A 19,712-nucleotide genomic window follows, 5' to 3' on the forward strand; every position below is an offset into this window, starting at 1 on the left:
CTTCACCTCAAACTATGGATTTGAAGCCTGATGATTACATCCCCTCGATAACCCCATGTTAAAACACAGACTATATTGCCTAATGTTCATGGTGTCTTTTAAAAAAGCATTGACCTCGACTTTATTTTACAGGTGTTTATGCTAATGTTCCCTCATAATTACTACCATATATTAAACTTAAACAGTTATACTAATGAGGTCAGTAACAGTTCAGACACAATAACAGACAGTTCATTAGCTAATCGTAATTTTTTCTCGAGTGTTAACATTTCTAAAGATTCTAAAATATATTAGTCTCAATTTTGGAAAATAAATATTACACAACGTGCAATGCATCTATGTCTATCTAATGCGATGTTGTAGCCATTATGGGTTTATATACTTGAATTAGTGTATGTATTGTGTAGCCTTAATGAAGTGTTGGAACAAGTGGATAAATAAAATAAATAAAGTGGAGGAGTGAAATGAGCAAGAAGACAAAAAAAAAAAGAGGTGAGGTAAGAAAATCAGTATTGTGCCACACCCAAATGTGGGTTAAGCGGTTTGACACAAAATTTTACAAGCCAGCTGACTAGAAGGAGAAAACTAATGAGGATGGAAAAAGACAGACAAACCAAAGAGAACACTTGTCATGTGTTTATTCTCTAACGTTCAAGTTAAAGTAAACTTAAAAAGTAAACGGGAAAATCTAGCTTTAAGAGGGTAAGCAGAGTAATGTATGGATTAACATCTGGCAAAATATGTGGGATGAACTCTGTGTTTTAAGGCAAATATTTTGGAAATATGCTTAAATGAGATTTCCATAAAATGCCATGTTGTTTTCATACACTTTTTTTTTTTTTACAAATTTTAAACTTTTTAAATGTTTTTGTAAAGATTAAAAAAAATGTAACCTGTCAATTAGTGAGCGTTAGCATCTGCTGGACAGAGCCAGGCTGTTTCCCTCTGTTTTTTGTTTTGTTTTCTTTATGCTAAGCTAAGCTAACCTGCTGCTGGTTGTAGCTTCATATTTACTAGCCGTATAGAAGAGTGGTATCAAACTACTCATCTAACTCCACTAGAAAGCAAATAAGTGTATTTCCCAAAATGTCAAACTATTGTTTTAAAGAAGAAAGATATTTACAAAGATATATTGAGATGACAATGTGGTGGATAGCTGTGGAAAGTGTCTTTCATTTGCACAGACTACATTAAGTCCATATCCTGGCGGAAGGACATACTGTAAGAATAGGACCTATAAGCCAGACTGCGGTGAAAACAATTTGATAATCCTTCTCTTGCTGAGAAGCACATTGTGAAATGAACCAAAATCTGGTAGTAAACACTCTTTAATGGAGACACATTGAGTGGAGACATTTACCCAGCATGTAAAGGCCTTGCATAGCTGTGACCTCACCCCGCACAACAAAAACCATGTGAATGAGTAAAAAAAGAGAGAGACAAGAACGAGGGGTTGGTCTAGCAGGCAGGCGAGGATGGAAAACATCAAAATAAATCTATAAATCAATGGAATAAATGAAGTCCCGCTATCGTCATAAACCCACGCAAAACTCATAAGCACTTCAGTGCAGACTACACAAACTGGAGGCCTAGTGCCAAAAAACACATAGTTGTTTCCCATCCAGTGTTTGAGTTAGCAGCCATCTGGAATGTATTGTTGCAAAGGAGCTGGCAGGAGAGACTACTTATGATCATATGACGTTATGTTATAGACTTTTAAGTCTGTTCACCCTTGTTGACCTCCCTTCATCACCGCTTTTTTTTCCCAATCCTCCCTATTCTTCTTCTTCACTGGTGTTTATACTCCAGATCTCCCCTTTTGCTCTGATCTTGTCCAAAAGACGCAACGACAGATGCTAAAATGGATCCTGAAGCTAAATGTCTGCAGCTCTGGCGATGTGAATGTGAGGAAATGGGTTCCACAGAAATGGATTGAGCGAGAAAGGTTTGCCTACGCAGACAGACTAATACATTGTGGGGGAAATATTTTAACATTTTGCTCTAGCTTGTTAAGCTGGTATTTTAACTATGAGTAGGTTGGGAAAATTGTCATTAGCAATGTGTGTGTGTGTGTGTGTGTGTGTGTGTGTGTGTGTGTGTTTTAATATCAGCAATATCAGTTAATTAGCTTGTATTTAAAGTGTTAGAAAGTTAATATTGTCATTCTGCAATCATATGGGTGTGTAACCTCTGTATTCCCTCCACATAATCTATGTGGAGACTGCATGAATCCATGTGTGTCTAGCTGTGTTTTGTGCTTGCCAGATGTGAGTCTGATATCATTGTCCACAGACACATACACACAGTGTTCCTCCCTGATTCAGATGTTCTGTGGTCAACAGCCGCTCAAAGATTTTGGCAAAACGGGACACACTCCTCCCTCACACTTCTTCTCAACCAGATGTTCGCAAAGCACACCTCATACAGGGAGGGAAATGGAGGAAGATGGACATAATGTTGCCACACACACACACACACACACACACACACACACACACACACACACACACACACACACACACACACACACAATGAGTCATTGCCACCTCGTATTACGGTAAGCCATATGTCTGTGGAGCTCCAGAGAGAGAAGGAGGGGACAGCAAAAGGCGGAGTGTTCAAGTGTTTGTGTGTGTATGTGTGTGTGTGTGTGTGTGTGTGTGTGTGTGTGTGTGTGTGTGTGTGTGTGTGCAGGGGATTGTCTTGGCTTAATCATTGAACTGACCACTTTATATGGACATGATGTATCTCTCTGTTAAGTTGAATTCAAGTTGTGACTTATTGGCTTATTGGTGTGTTTTGCCAAAGCATCCGTAACTGCGAGTAAATTTATATTAGTAGTAAACATCCTTTAATTCAACCATCTGACAAGCATAAACACATTCATGAGCAAACCCAGTGATTTATTTCTTATTTTGAATAGTTTTTGCCTCAGACAGAAGCCTCAGAAATATGGTGACATACCTTTTATTCTTGCCATTTCTTCAAAATATTCAAGACATTTGTTGTTGTTTCTGTCTTGATGACTCACATTGCTGACACACACTAACTTTGTGGCCATGGAACTGAATGTGTAATGCCTACTTTCTCCACACGACGATCAGATAGGAGTTCTTCTTTCTGTAGCACAGTTCATCTGAGAAACAATCAAACGTGACATATGACGCTACCCCTTTCTTATAAAGCACCATTTATAAGTGGTCGCAAATGCGTTATGTAAGGGTTAATGCCCGACAAGGTGTCCAGCGGAGGACGGTTGCCTCCGCCGCAGTCCATTAATTCCTGACAATGGACACCTCAAAGGGCATTATACCCTGGTCAATTGCCAAATAACATTTCTTAAGACCATTCATTTATATTTTAATGTGTTTTACAATCAAAATCTAATGTTTTTTCAAACAATAAACTCCATTTCCCTGGTAACAAAGGGTTTAACTAATACCTCATTCATTACCATCCCATAATGTTCTTATGCAATGCAAACAGTGTTCACTGCTCCAGTAAATAGGATGGACCTTAGATACAACTTGCCATGCTTGGCAACGGGAGATATTTCTAGTCCGCTCAGCTCATAGAACGCTTCAGCTCAGATAGCTAACATTACATGCCAGAAAGCTAATGTTATGCTGGCAAGATTCAAAGTCATTAACATTGTGTACGGTTGACAAACAGTAAATATAACTTGACAGTATGTTTACCAGGCTAGCTATCCAGCCATTGTCATCAGTTAAGTTTAGCGGTCTTTACAGTTAAATGTAACCAAGAAAAGGTTACCGTGAGTTGGGTACCGTTCACTGTGAGGTGCTGGTCGTTTCAGAGGCTGTTGCAGTTGAGTTTAGGACTGTGAGCCGAATACAGGGCTCTGCAAGGTGACATTTCATTTGAGTTTAGCCATCAAAAGGTGACCATCATATGGTAACCACAGTTAAGTTAAGGCACCAAAATGGCTAGTTAAGAGAAAAGATTGTGGTTTGGATTAAAACCCCTGACCCCTTTAGTAGTACTCCACGAACATGTTCATGGGTAAAAGTCTTGTGTTTTCCCCAGGACACCAACTCCGCTCTCCTGCTTGAAAGCCCTGCTGGTGTTTTTATGACCCATCCATCCAACCCGACCTCCTCCCAACATGGACCTGAGCGCTCTTATTCAGCAGCAGTCAATGTGTGCTGCATACAGCAATAAATACTTGGAATACATAGAAATTACAGGGCATAATTTAATAGCTATATGGGCACTTTTACTTCTGATGGTGGACTGTAGGCTGTGGTGAGGCATTTAACTAGTTCAGGCTTTATATTTAATGTAATGTGTGTTTACCGGGCTCAGTTAGTATCAGTGCTCTGTGGCTCTGTGGTTTGAGGGGGCTGCAGGATGAGCATTGGGTTTTCGTGGTTTTCCAGAATTAGTTTTAACTGTTTCACAAAGTTGTTCAAACTTTTTCTTCACTTTTCAGCTTTATAAACTTTGTGATTGTCTTACATACTCTATCTCTTTTTAGCCTTGTCGCAGACAACAAATAGCCTGGTCCTACCAGACTCTTGTACATTTTATTTATACAGAGAGTCTGGCCACTCTCCATTGACAAGTGTTAACTTCCTTGAAGGCGGGTACTCTATTGGAAAAAAAACTATTGGATCTGTCCAGAGCCACTCTGGATCTCCCTTAAGATTGCTTGCATCTTTCTCCGCCGCCATTAGAGAACTACAACTCAACCATAGCGCACGACATAGCGCACAACCTCAACATCATCGTTCTCAGCCTCCCTCTCCCTCTGTTTGCTGATTGGACCGGTAAAAATTTGACCGGAGAAAACCCAAGAATATAACGCAAACCCAGACGTAGTACTGAAGGAAAATGAAAATTGAGTGGAAGTTTGTAGGAGGGCAGAGCCAGACTACACAACAAAAGCATGTGCACTCAAATCTCAAATAAACTATTGACACACACACACACACACACAGAGGTTGTCCTCCAAATAATTTTTCAATGGTGACTCATCTCTGGGCTAATATGAGACACTATGCAAATATCCAGTTAATAGAATAAAATAAAAATTACACTAGACACAGGATGCTGACAGGATGCTGACACGCAAGCACACACACAGACAACTGACCCAGTTTCTGGGCCCGCAGACTTCAACTGACACTGAGTGACCCGAATAGGGACACCGACTCTTATTAACATCCAAAACTCTCTTTGTCTCTCTCTCTCTCACACACACACACACACACACACACACACACACACACACACACAAAGCGCGCGACAAGTGACAGTTGGTCTGTGTTTGTGATTAAAAAATAAAGGGGTTTGACGTAGCAGACATAGCCTAAACCAGGGCACTTGTGTTTAGACTGAAGCCTGACCAAGGACACGATGGCCGTATTCATTGCAGGGGTTTATAAGACTGTGTATGAAAGTGTGTACGGATGTGAGAGAGTGACAGACAGAAACAGAGAGCAAGCGTCATGCTCCTTTGAGGTGTTCCTTTCTGGAAAATAACAGTCTATAAAAAACACAACCACTGCTACATACACAGATTTTCACATAACTCACCTGCATAATTCAGTGTGGAATAATACCTTTGCTTTCTAACAAAAATATAAAATTGCAACTTGACTTGGACTTCACTGCTATAAGACTTCATTTACTTGAGACTTGGGAATTTCTAAAGACAAAAATGTTTGCAAGTCTAGTGTTTTTACTGGAATAGTTTTAAATAAGACAGCTTCAATCAGGAGTTGGAGTTGTTGTAGGTGGCTTACAGTATGAAGCATACTTTTCTGTAAGTAAGGAGGCAAACAGCTGTATTGCATCAGAAATGGTCCTTTCTGTAAAGATTAGGAGTGTGTGTCAGCGTGTACAGACCTACAGACCTATAGTGACAGCTGAAGCAGCGCCAGGTGTTTAACCATCAGCCTGGCACCCACACACACACACACACACACACACACACACACACACACACACACACACACACACACACACACACACACTTTTAATGCAGTACTGGTCAATATTGTTCATAACAGCATATACTGTAATATGAAATGGTGACATGTCCTTGTGAATGATTATCATACTGTAAAATTCATTATTTATTAAGTCAGTTCTGTTTGCTTCCAATTAGATTTCCCAGTGTGTTTCATGCATATGCATGTGTGTGGGTTAATATTTTCTAAATGTGACAAAGAGAAAGCAAAATATGCCTAGTAGAGTTACACTCTGTGTCTAACTATATTGCCATCCAGCAGCACACCTGCATTACTGTAAGAAACATCATTTGTTGTGAGGAAATGGCCCAGCAAAGTAATTTCTTGGTACATTTGACTCAAGGCAAGGCAAGGCAGCTGCAAACATGACGAGTTGACTCAACCTTCTGATCCACGATCAGTTCAGTCACTGTCACTTTGTTCTCAAATAAAAATTTGTCTGCAACAAGAGACTTACGGTCACAGATGGAGGAGGGAGAATGTCATATGGCATGTACATGAACGAAAGTGCAGTTCATGTCTGTCTGTAGCCAGAAGGGAATGATGCTATGAATCATTGCAATTAATGAACTAATCACAGGTCAGAAAAGTCTCCAAAAAACCTTATTATTGGTGTGTTTAAGCCTTGAAACAAGTTTGATCAAAACTCTTTTTATCCTAATATTTTACATTTAATTTAATTCAAAGTTTAGCCTCAAGTCGGTCTGGAGCAGCTTAAGACCCAAGTTTTACGAAACAGAAATTATCCTTTAAATTCATTATGCATCAATGCAAACAAAGAGAAAGAGAGAGACACGTCAAAGTAATTTACTATAAGATAACTTAGACAAGCTTTAGACAAGATACTGTAGGTAAACTCTAAGGAAACTTGGAATGAAATGAGATAATGTGAAGATGGATAGATCCAGGAAGCAGCACAGGTTTCCAGAGCTGATTCTTGTCATGGGTTGACTCTAGCTAATGGAGATTTAGTGACACTCACATCGAACTCACACTTTTAATCTGACACACAATATCATGCTCAAAGACACTAGCGCACATGAATGCGCTCTGCTGATTTTCCACACATACATGTATGTTTGCACTGCATGAATAGTATGTGTAAAATTCATACAGTGCATGAAACATGTTCTCGCTCTTCCTGCCTCACTCATTCAAGGCATTAATCAAATAAGGGGACAGAGGAGGGCAGTCTGGCAAAGCCGGGAGTCTCAGAAAACATCCTGCAATTATAATTATCTACTTCCCAGTCTTCTCTTCAAATAGGATATATCTGCGAAACTTTAAGTGATATTGTGTTAGCTTTGCAAGAGAGAGAAAGAGAGAGAGAGAGAGAGAGAGAGAGAGAGAGAGAGAGAGAGAGAGAGAGAGAGAGAGAGAGAGAGTGTGCTGGTGCACTAACACATCTTTATACACATGCACTGTCACCTCAACACCAGGAGACACACAGCTCCCACACCTATTATCCTACTGCTCCAGGCTTATTTCGGAGCTGTGTCACTGCCCCTCCTGTTACTGTTTCAATTCCCACCCACCCAAGATGAGTCTGGAGAAGACTGTGTGTGTGTGTGTGTGTGTGTGTGTGTGTGTGTGTGTGTGTGTGTGTGTGCGTGCGTGCGTGTGTGTGCGTGCGTGTGTGCGTGGGTGCAAATGGATTCTAAAATACAAAAGAGAGGCAGATTAACACAACATTATCCAAATCCCCCTCTGCCCTTGGAACAACAGGCAAAGATGGTACTGACGGAACCACGTTAACTTGTTTGTGTGTGTGTGTGTGTGTGTGTGTGTGTGTGTGTGTGTGTGTGTGTGTGTGTGTCCGTATATATGACCGTATATGCAATCATAAGTATGGCATGTGTCTGCATCCATGTCAAAGCATGTCCATGTTTGCATGCATGCGTGTGTCTGTGATGGGTAAAGTACGTGAAAGCTAATCTAAACACAGTGCAGCCAGGCGTGAAGTGGAGCAGTCTGGTCGATATGCTCTATCATATTGTCATGCTGTGTTCCCACTTTGTATTCCCTCCTATCAGTCTAGACCAGTGCCAAAGGCCATCTTATCATCTGTGCTACGTCTCTGATATTTATTCCAGGCAGGAGGAAATTCACACAAATGCTTTAAAGCTCCATATTTGCCACTAGCTGTCACTTCTTTACGGACATTGCTTTGAAACATATTCAAAACACATGTGGAACACTATAGACTCAACTGGACTAAGTGACATTCAAGTTTACTTTAGTGAACTCAAAAACAAATACAACTTTATACAACTTTTAGCACAAGGCACAAGGTTATTGCTGCTGGAATTTCATCATGTCTTGTCAACCCCACCCTCAAGCTTGAAATGTGCAGATTTTACGTCAGACTCCTGAGTCAGAAAAGAATGCCAAGTGACCCGGTGTAGCTCTGCAGCCTGCATTCAAATGCTGAGCTCTCACAGTCAAACAAAGCTTTTTTTTTAAATTCTGTGTGTACTGAAGTCTTTCCTCATCTCCCTCATCTTTTTTCATTTGCTTTCTCAGGTCTGTAACCTATTTTGAACTCTTTCTCTGCAAAGTACTTTTAATATTCTACAATGTCAGGTGATGATACAAACCAAGTAACACAATCATCAGTCTATTTTTATCTCCTGCTTCCTCTGCTGAAAATGGGAGGAAGTTCATATTTTCTTCATAATTAATCAGCTTTTCCTTGGCTTTTTCCTCTCATACACTCAACTCTCACTTTCACACCCCTCCTTTCATTTTTTCACTCCTGTTGAGTCTCAGTCTTGCAGTTCTTCGTTTGTCCTCATTTTCCTCATTACATTGGTCTCTGTCGTCGGCAGTGTTCTCACACTTTGCCTCTTTCTCTTTTTTGCACCTCACATGAGAGCTGTCCTTCTAAATTATCTAATCTAGAGGGCAGAGAAAGTAAAAAGAGAGGAAGTGTTGAATTTGGCGAGGGAACTGAAGCAAACCAATCCTTCCCTTCAACAGGCTTGGGAACACAAATATTTTGTTATGTTAAAAAAAGGTGTATGGCAGGTGTACACCCACACACATATGGACAGACTCGTATCTGAACGTGCACACAAAAACATGTGAAGGCACTAACGCTATGCAAGAAAAAAATGTTGAGTGTTCGTATGTAGCAGGTTTAATCTCTTCCATATGGGCATGGGGGCTAATGCATCTGCTAAGGCTATTAACCACTATGAGCCCTGTGGATGCAGGCTGGACTAGACACATTATCAGTTTGGCATTGACTGAAAGTACCACCGTAACCACAGCAACAACAACAACAAATCACTATCATGAAAACCCCACATCTCCTGTTGACCTCTATAGAGCTTGCAGATTTCCGCCTTGTTGAAACAAGGTCAACATGATGGACAGAAAAAGAGGTTAGCTAAGAAAAACAGCCCAAGGTACTGACTGCTACGCTAACAGTTGACCCAGTTTGTATCCGAAATACTCCCAGGTACACAATAACACACAGAAAATAAATGTATGCATAGATACACATAGTGCATACACAAAGTGCATGTGCATACGTATGTTGGATGTCACCTGCCAGTTCCTAAACAAACACACAGCTCACACCCCCTAATCTGTATTTGACTCACCTGAGTTCGATGGCCTCCCCCATCTCGCTACAAGAACTCATGTCACACAGGAACGACAGCAGATGAGAGGAGATGCAGAGATGCCAAGATGAGAGAAAGAACTCCCTCGGACTAGCGGCCACGGCAATAACAACAGCACAAGAGGAAGATGAGAGGAGGAGAGAAGCGAGAGAGCATGTGATGATGTTGCGCTCAGAGTGAGGGACAGAGAGGAGAGGGGGGAGCGCAGAGCGAGAAAGATAACCACACCTCTTCTTAAGGGATTAACTTGGAAAAAGGAGCTCTGACACACTCACAAAGACATGCACACGCACCCAAACACAGTGAAACTGCCCACGACCCAGCATGGATGAGTGTCTGGTACACACACAAACAAATACTGCACACCACGTATGTACGCTCACAGCTGCTCTAAAAATAAAGACAAATCAATGTTTGATGCACCAAATCCTGTGAGTGAGGAGATAAGGGAGTGGGAGGATAGAAAGAGAAAGTCAGAGAGAGAAAGAGAAAAGGAGAGAGCTGAGTGAGTGAGCGAGTCCTGGCTGGTTAGCGACACAGTTTTCTTTGCTCTCCATCTGCTATGGGCGCACTGGTCAAGAGTGCACTAGGGGAGAGGGCAAGAACTGGGGCCGTAGTCTGGGGACAGGCACTGGAGCTGGAAATGGGGAATAGGGCCAGGACTGGAGGATGTGTTTAATGTGAGGAACTGCCTGGTAGCATGTTTCCACAGGGGCATTACTGAACACAAGGGAGAGTACTGCTTTCCAGTCCTGGATGCACACCCAGAACACACCTAGTGAGCACCTGGCTGTAAGAACGTTCCATGTTTTAAGGTTCTATTGGTTTCTATTCCAGATGTCAGAGCTGGAAAACATTTGAAACCTTCATCTAAACATTTTGGACTAATCTGTGTCTAAAAACATTAAGGTGTGGTGTTGAGGTGAGAATTGGCTTTGCGGTTGCTATACTGCAATTAATTTTAGAGCTACAGTTACAGTAAATCTAGTTCAATGGTTTGTTCACAAGGTTTGGGAGTTTCAAGAGGTTTGTGGGTCATTCTGCAAAGCCCAGATTTGCATACTGTTTAGGTCAACTCTTCTACTGTATATCACATGTGAGTCAGTGTAATGCTTCTTGTACCATTACAGGAATGCTTTGCACAGCCACTGTACAGTGAAATGGAAAATTGTACCCCAGGTAAAATATGTATGTACATATATTTTTCTATAGTGTAACAAAAGGGGCAAAAGTAGCTGATGCTTGGTTGGATCAAAGCTAAATTAGGACATAGCCTTGCTATGCCTTAGGAAGGGGCAGGTTTGGAGGTTGAGGGGTAGTGCAAGGATAGAACAAGGGACAAAGCTAGAGATAAAGCAAGGACTGGAATAAAGACGAACAGCACCGCATTCTCACAGAAGGGGTACCAACGCAGCAAAAACTCTCACCGCAACTCAATGCAACATCATCCAACAAGGAGGTTTTGCATAGGGACTCAAAGCACTTGGTTAATAAAATTATTAACATTTAACTTTAACCATGATCTTTACTCTCACGGTTTTATACCTCAGAATTATTTTATCATCTCACCGGTACCTAAAGCAACAGGTCACCGCCAAAAACAACCCCTTTGCACAGGTTTTTACGTCTGAATACCCACCCAGTAAGACTGGGTTTAAAGAAGAGCAAGTTCTAGCTGATAATTGAAACTAAAAGTAGGGTTAGGTTTAGGCCGGTTACACACTGGATGTATTGCATGAGCGTGTCAGCTGCGTGGGTTGTCTCGAGCCGCGCCTCAAACACGTGCATGCAAGAAATAGAACTGGCGCCTATTTTTCATGCGACACGCAAGCGTGTTGGAAGCGTTTCCAGGCAAAATAGAATAGGAAAAGATGTGTATATGTAATTTTGACACAAATACATATTACCGTAATAAATGACATTTTGATGTTTGAAAGTCTCTAGGTTTTGACATAAATGTAGATATAAATGTAATTAAAAAAAAATCAATTTTCAAATATTGCACCTGTCAATACAAAACTAAATATTCTGTAACCTATTTTGCCGTCAATACCGCCAACGTTGTCTTTGCTGTAATCAAATCAGTACCGGTATATATTTATGTTTAACATTAAGTATACTACTGCTTGAGTGCAGTAATCAATGGGAAACATACATGTGTCCAGACAAGGCTAGCAGCAGCAGCGCCGCGTCAGACGTTTCTGGTGTGTAAAGACAGAAAAATCCACGCAGCTGACACGCAACAGAAACACCACGCTCACGCCACGCAGCCAGTTTGCAGCTGGTCTTAGGGCATAATGAGGGAACTGCTGACTGGGACTTTTGGAAAGGGATGCACAACAGTGCAGGAGCTCAAGCAAGAAGGGAGGACGTTCAGAAGTCAAGGTGGAGAAGTGGAACTGGTAATTGAGCTTAAAAAAAGAGTAGTGAATGGTGAGGGAAAAACGGCTTGTTGGCAGTTGGGGGTTGGGCTGGGTGGGTTTATGAACAAATGAACCACACTTTGGACTTTGTTCACACCCTGCACCAAAAAGTGGCATGGCTTATCTAACCACATGGGTACACAACTAAGAAGAAGTGTAAATGCAGCTAGAGGAGCGCTAGAAGTTTGTAGCTAGAGCTAAGGCTGAGCCTGGAGATAGTGTAACTCAGTGTAGTGTTAATGCTGTCTCTCTCTTTTCACACATTCCTAGCCTTTCATGATGCCATTTCATCCCCGTAAACTGTTTACCCTGCAACACCCAGAGCCAGAGATCAACACTAGATGACACGGAGAGGGATCAGAACGTCCTTGTTGTCCTTGTGGGTATTTGTAGCTGACCGGCAGCATTCAACAGCATCTCTCTTTATGCTTATGTTGTTTTCATTCCACAGTCTGTTGAAAGAGGTGACATGAAAGGTTGACAGGCCTAACATCACTGTAATTCTGATTCTGATGTACTTAATTGTCCCCGTGAGGAAACTTGTCTAAGTGTCCATCGCAGGAGACCTAATTACAAAAAGCCATATACTGTAAATAAATATGCACATAACATTCACAAGCGACACCGAATACTGTTTAAGATTTATAGACAACATCCAATGGTATTAGGTAACATGACATGTCAACAAAAAAAGGCATTGTGTGGAGAAACAAGAAATTGAAAAGACTACAAGGACAAGAAAGTTATGTGGTTTTCTATTGTTGAAAGGTGCATAGCAACTGTGTCATTTACAAATCGGATAAAAACCCACACAACATTACAGTTTTTTTCGATTGCTAAACGACAGTGGGCACAACTGGAGTCACATGTGCAAAACTCTAACTACAGTCTGCACAGCAGCAGTTCATGTGGACCAGACTCTAGTTCATTTTTCATTGCTTGAACACAGTTTTCAAAACTCTACACACTTATCCCATGACTTTAACCACAACGTGCACAACACTGTAGATTTACAGCACTTTGTTCAAATGCTAACACACTGCTGTCAAAACTGTAAACCACACATTCAAAACAGAATAGATTTCAGTCTGGTGCCTATCAAACACTGCTGATTGCAATTTTAGCTGAAAGCCTAAGCAGGTGTCTTATTTTAGACTAGTTAGTGAACATATATGGTATTTATACAGAGAAAGCTCAGAAAGTCTTTTTTTGTATACAAACACCAAATAAGAATGAAACAATTCTACACTGTACTGTTTGAGAGAAACAGGTAAAAGAGCAAAGATACCAACATGTCCAGGTAAGATGTCTGAGGTTATGTACACAGCTATAAAAAAGTGAAAAACACTATATCTTTACAATAGTAAAACTGTGTTCTTACTGTTTTTCAGAAAGTAATGGAGGTGAAAGCAATAGAAACACCACATTCATTAGTATTTAGAGATGATGCAGACATCCAATGTGATGAAGAAAACCTGCCACATGATGCTGGAGAGAGGCAGGATTAGTCACACTATTCGTTGGTACTGTTATGTATCTTTTAGTTTTTTTTTTTTTTTCAGTAATTCCATAAATTACTAGAGACAAAATACTTTATTGAAGAAAACTGCTGATTTTCATTCCTTCTTGTTTACCTTATGTAAACATTGGTATGCTATACAATCTATATTTTTTCCTTAAATAAACTGTTGAGTAGTGTCACTCAAATTGTTCAAACTGTAAAGATGAGAAAGTTTGTAATTTCTGTATTGGTGTTTGATGCTAGTGTTTTTACCTTCAGTGTGTTCTGAGTGACGGTGTGTGTTATCTCAGTGAGGCCTGTGCATAGTGTTTGAGTGTTAGAGATGTGTTAAGAGTTGTGTTGCTTTGAATGAGTTTTGCAGGTGATGTGAACTGTTTAGCTCAGGTGACTGTAGGTAGTGCAGACTGTAGTTAGAGTTTTGCACATGTGACTCCAGTTGTGCCCACTGTTGTTTAGCAATCGAAAAAAACTGTAATGTTGGCAGTCTATTGTTTTGTAGATCTGATGTCTGTAATTTCAGGCGATCATTTTGTGTATCTTTCATTCTGCTTTGGCAATTATGTCACTACAAAAACGTGCGACCACACCTGTCTCACAGTACGAGACACCTTCTGATGTCTCAAGCTAAAGGTAATACAAAGTCTGCTTATTAACATTAGGAGTGAAGGTAAAAACTTCACTTCATTTCCAACATTTGTCCTGTATTCTACCCGCCTTTAATCGTCATTATTAACTTGTCCTCCTCTTTTCTTTTGCACTCCTCCGGGAGTGAGAAGCACAAACAGAAAGAAGAGGAGGGTGAGAAAGAAAGGAATCTAAAAATAAGTAAAGAGACGGGAAGACAAAGCCACAGAAGAAGACAAAAGGGACAGCATTTTAAACTAATCAGAGGAAAGTATAGAAGATATTATCTCTATTGCTGTGCTGTACTGTAGAATAACTGTATGGCTGCCCTGCGAATGTGTGTGTGTGTGTGTGTGTGTGTGTGTGTGTGTGTGTGTGTGTGTGTGTGTGTGTGTGTGTGTGTGTGGGTGTGTGTGTGTGTATGTCTGTGTGTGCAGGCATCTGCCTGTGCATGCATATTCATCTGTCTGAGTATGTATATCTGTGTACTCCACAGACACTAACATAAGCCTATTATAGCTGCTGTGTAGTTATGAAACATTATGATCTCACCAACCAGGTGGTAGCAGACACACTTCCTGCTTACAATAAATAAGCCCTCTGGCACATGTCTCGTTCTCAAGTGAGCTTTGCCACCAGCAAGAACAGAAACAGAGAAACCTAATCATGCTGTGTGTGTTTATATGTGTGTGTCTGTGTTTGTATGTGTGTGTGTGTGTGTGTGTGTGTGTGTGTGTGTGTGTGTGTGTGTGTGTGTGTGTGTGTGTGTGTGTGTGTGTGTGTGTGTGTGTGTGTCTATATCTCTGTGTCTGCGAACATGTTAAATCCGAGACTCTGTGGTTTTACAACCACCATGCCTCAGTGACTCCATAACAGCCTGTTATTTTAACCAACACTGTCTGAATGTAAATGAGGCTCCTTCGATCTCTCACACACACACATACAGAGAGAGAGAGAGAGAGAGAGAGAGAGAGAGAGAGAGAGAGAGGGAGAGAGAGTACCACATACAACCACAATTATTATGATTACACATACTCAATTATCTAATTAGTAAGCAATCCTTAAGTGGCCAGCAGAGTCTCAATCATAGACTTAGCATAGACAAGCAATAACCTACTTAATGCACCCTAATAGCTGAAAATGGTAAAGACTAAAATAAATGATGTGCCACTATGGCTACGGATAAATACGAGTTGTAACTTGTAATCTGTAACCTATTATATTTCCAAAGTAACCTTCCCAACACTGTTCATTTTAAGGAAGTTTATTAGAATTAATTTGCCATAAAGTCGCTGTTGTTCTTATTTCAATATACCAATTAGACAATTCTGACTTGACATTAGGCCAGTTTAAACTACCGTTTTTTTTTTCAACCTGGACCCTATTTCCCTATGTTTTGAGTGTAAGTGACTGATAGGAACAACAATCTTTGAAATTGGTCCAGTATTAAGCGTGAACGCTGTAACCCACAGCCACAGACCGGGCTGCAATTTAACCCTATGGGGCAAATATTCAGCGTCAGTTTGGTCCACTAAAAGGGCTGTTTTTGTCACTAAAAGGCTCAGATTATTATTCTAAGTGTCTGACAACATTATGGAAAGAATCCCTACAGAGATAGACCTTTTTAAGATCTCTTCTGTTTAATCAGAAACAGCTCTAAGGTCGCTAAACCCACCACACTAGATTTAAAAAAAACAATACTTTTAGCGTGTATAGAGCAAACATATTTTCACATTTATTTCAACCAAAACTAGAGTTGTGATGGTTGGAAAAGTGGAAAGACGAACCAAAACGGCTTTTCATAGTTTTATTTTGTTTCTATTGACTTTGACTGAAGTTTATTTGACAATGCTAAAATCTCTGGTGGGTTTAGCAAACGTAATTTCGCAGATGTTTTTATGTTTAAAAAAAGGATCTTACTCTTTAATAGAAAGGTTGATCTTAGAAATCCTTTCCATAATGTTGTCACACACAGTTTTTTCCGATTGCTAAATAACAGTGGGCACAACTGGAGTCACATGTGCAAAACTCAAACTACAGTCTGCACTACCAACAGTCACCTGAGCTAAACAGTTCACATCACCTGCAAAACAGGCTCAGTGCAGCCAAACACTATGCACAGGCCTCACTGAGATAACACACACTGTCACTCAGAACACACTGAGGGTAAAAACACTAGCGTCAAACACCAATACACAAATTACACACTTTTTCATCTTTACAGTTTGAACAATTTGAGTGACTTTACACTACTCAATAGTTTCTTTAAGGAAAAAATATAGATTTTATAACATACCAATTTTTACATAAGGTAAACAAGAAGGAATGGAAATCAGCAGTTTTCTTCAATATAGTATTTTGTCTCTAGTAATTTATGGAATTACTGGGGAAAAAAACTAAAAGGTACATAACAGTACCAACGAATAGTGTGACTAATCCTGCCTCTCTCCAGCATCATGTGGCAAGTTTTCTTCATCACATTGGATGTCTGCATCATCTCTAAATAAAAATGAATGTGGTGTTTCTATTGCTTTCACCTCCATTACTTTCTGAAAAACAGTAAGAACGCAGTTTTACTATTGTAAAGATATAGTGTTTTTCACTTTTTTTTGTATAGCTGTGTACATAACCTCAGACATCTTACCTGGACATGTTGGTATCTTTGCTCTTTTACCTGTTTCTCTCAAACGGTACAGTGTATAATTGTTTCATTCTTATTTGGTGTTTGTATACAAAAAAAGGCTTTTTGATCTTTTTCTGTATAAATACCATATATGTTCACTAACTAGTCTAAAACAAGACACCTGCTTAGGCTTTCAGCTAGAATTCCAATCAGCAGTGTTTGATAGGCACCAGACTGAAATCTATTCTGTTTTGAATGTGTGGTTTACAGTTTTGACAGCAGTGTGTTAGCATTTGAACAAAGTGCTGTAAATCTACAGCGTTGTGCACATTGTGGTTAAAGTCATGGGATAAGTGTGTAGAGTTTTGAAAACTGTGTTCAAGCAATGAAAAATGAACTAGAGTTTGGTCCACATGAACTGCTGCTGTGCAGACTGTAGTTAGAGTTTTGCACATGACTCCAGTTGTGCCCACTGTCGTGTAGCAATCGAAAAAAACTGTAATATAAGCCTGTCAGTGGTAAAATAAGCACTTTTGTTAAAGGTACACTGTGTAGGAATTTCTCCAATCTAGCGGCGAAATTTTTTGCATTCAAACAAATAGTGCTCTCTAGCGCCTCGCTTTTTCAAATGCGTGTTGCAACTACAGTAGCCGTTCTGTACCAAGAAGCTATGACAACATGTCTTCCAATTTTAGCTTTTTTGGTGACGAGGATTCCTTCTCCTGTGGCTCGGCATAAGTATGATCCTCCATTATGAACTAAACTGCAGTGCAGGCTTTCAAATTTGCCGGGGCAGTGACAAGCGCCTCTCACTGATCTCCTCCGTTTCAGCTGGTTTCAGTCATGTGACGCTGGCTCTGAACAAAAATGCATTGTGGATTAGCTAGACAGGTAGGCTAGTGCTTTACGTCCTTCTCAGCAATTATAGTTTTTCAAAATGACGGAAAGACATAGAAGCCTCCTTGGACTTGCCCGTCCAATGTAAATACAGATAAGAAATTCTTCGCTTATAAAGATGAGTCAAATCATTGGCAGAGGTAATTTTACACCAATGAGGACATATTTATGAATGAAGACTGATTTTAGCTAATAAAATACTTAAAACACTACACAGTGTACCTTTAATGTAAATACAAGCTGAACAATTGCCCTATTAATTTACATTGTAGCTTTTCGCTGACTGCAGCGATCTCGCTTAATACTGGACCAATTGTCATCATCTTTGACATTGTCATCACCAGTCACTTAGACACAAAAACATAGGGAAATAGAGTCCAGGTTGAAAAAAAACAGTAGTTACCCTTTAATGTGAAGAGAAAATGGCATAAAAAGATCTACCCAATAAAATTAAATGTGAAAAAAATCAAAGTGAAGTAAATTCATAGCATTGTATTTGTCTTTCGTGCCAGACAGTCTTGCTGTTTAGGCTCTCATGGACAAAACTCTAAACTGTATATAAAACTAATCTGTTTGTATAAGGTTCAATTTCCAGATAAGTACATTTTTAAGTATTTTTTTTATCTAAAAATGAATACGGAAATCATACATCAAAATACAATAGAGGAGAACATAATCACAATCACACGACCAAACAACCAAAGCTGTTTTCTTGTTTTCTTTTCTGTGACTAAGCCAAGTGGAGGAAATTAAAAACCAACCACATTCTATGACATAACTTCAACTTTAACATACAACATGCTTCCGGCATGTATCCAAAACCTCAGGTAGTGTGTGTGTGTGTGTGTGTGTGTGTGTGTTTTGGCTACTTTGTGGTAGTGCATCAAGCCTCAAATACAACATTGACATATTAGAGCAGTAAATCAAAACAGTAAATTTTCAGGCCTTAAGTTAGTTAGTTAGTTAGTTAGTTATGTTTTATTTCTGTGTCATGCCAAACATTTTGGCCCATCCCACATGGGATTACAAGACACCACAAATGTACTTATTTAACAAACATCTTCCTGTCGCATATACAAATCATTCGGAGAAATATATATATATATACACATACCTATATGTATATACACGTACACACATACACACACACACCACACACAAACAACAAATTCTCATCTACAATTCATCTCGATAAAGAGCTTTTTTCCTCTTCTCCCAAGCTTTATCTAGATAATTGGCTAATTTATATGTTTCATATGTGAACAGCCATCTCAGTCTTTGACCATCATCCATATTTACCAAGTCAATCTCTGCTTTTATCCTACGAAACAGAAAATCACGCTGTCCACAATAAAAAGGACAATAGAAAACAAAATGGAACTCTAATTTTCTATATCATTCAAACAACACATGGGACAGATCCGTTTTTCCTCTTCTACATTAACATATCGTCCTGTTTCAAATAGTCAAAGGCAAAACACCAGATCTCACTTGAGCACATAAAGATCTTTGCCTTTTTGACAAATTATATACAACATAATTCTCAGTGCCATATTCTGGTTTTATCATTACAAAAATACGCAATTTTGGCCTAGCCCATATATCGTTGGCCCACTGCTTTTTGTCTTTAGCAAACACAGATTGTTTAAACAAACCAATATTCAGCTTTTCATTATTAAGAAACAACTCACCAAAACCATAATTACAAAACAATTTGCACTTAAGACTAAAACATTCAGCTGAAAGACTCCAAAACAAACCCCTGAGGTGAGCTTTGTCTATGAGAAGCACTTTTCACATTACGGGGAAAGCCATTACATCCATGTTATTATAAAGATATTGATGACTGCAGCACCATCCAACAAAAGGTTGGTTAACTGTGATCATTAAGTGGGTCTACTCTACATGCTTCTTACGGAGATTTCAACTGCTCCAGTTCATCATCATGTTATCTCCCCGCCTCAGTGACTTTTGCTAAACCAAACAGAAGCTATCCAA

At 39.8% G+C, this 19,712-nt stretch overlaps 1 protein-coding gene across 3 annotated transcripts in view; it reads right to left on the reverse strand.

Annotated features, from left to right (window-relative positions):
* numbl (NUMB like endocytic adaptor protein) overlaps positions 1 to 19,712 on the reverse strand; it is a 62,823-nt gene that overhangs the window by 17,968 nt on the left and 25,143 nt on the right. For 2 of the 3 annotated variants that reach the window (XM_028573577.1, XM_028573576.1), the window contains exon 1: positions 9,605 to 9,759. The exons of the other annotated variant lie outside the window; for it this stretch is intronic. In XM_028573577.1, coding sequence (XP_028429378.1) covers positions 9,605 to 9,645 — 41 coding nt within the window. In that variant the 5' untranslated portion in view covers positions 9,646 to 9,759. Of the gene's footprint in view, positions 1 to 9,604; positions 9,760 to 19,712 lie in introns of those variants that run through there. 3 annotated transcript variants of the gene reach the window in all.

The sequence above is a fragment of the Perca flavescens genome, chromosome 3 (assembly GCF_004354835.1).
Source record: "Perca flavescens isolate YP-PL-M2 chromosome 3, PFLA_1.0, whole genome shotgun sequence".
Classification (NCBI taxonomy): Eukaryota; Metazoa; Chordata; class Actinopteri; order Perciformes; family Percidae; genus Perca; species Perca flavescens.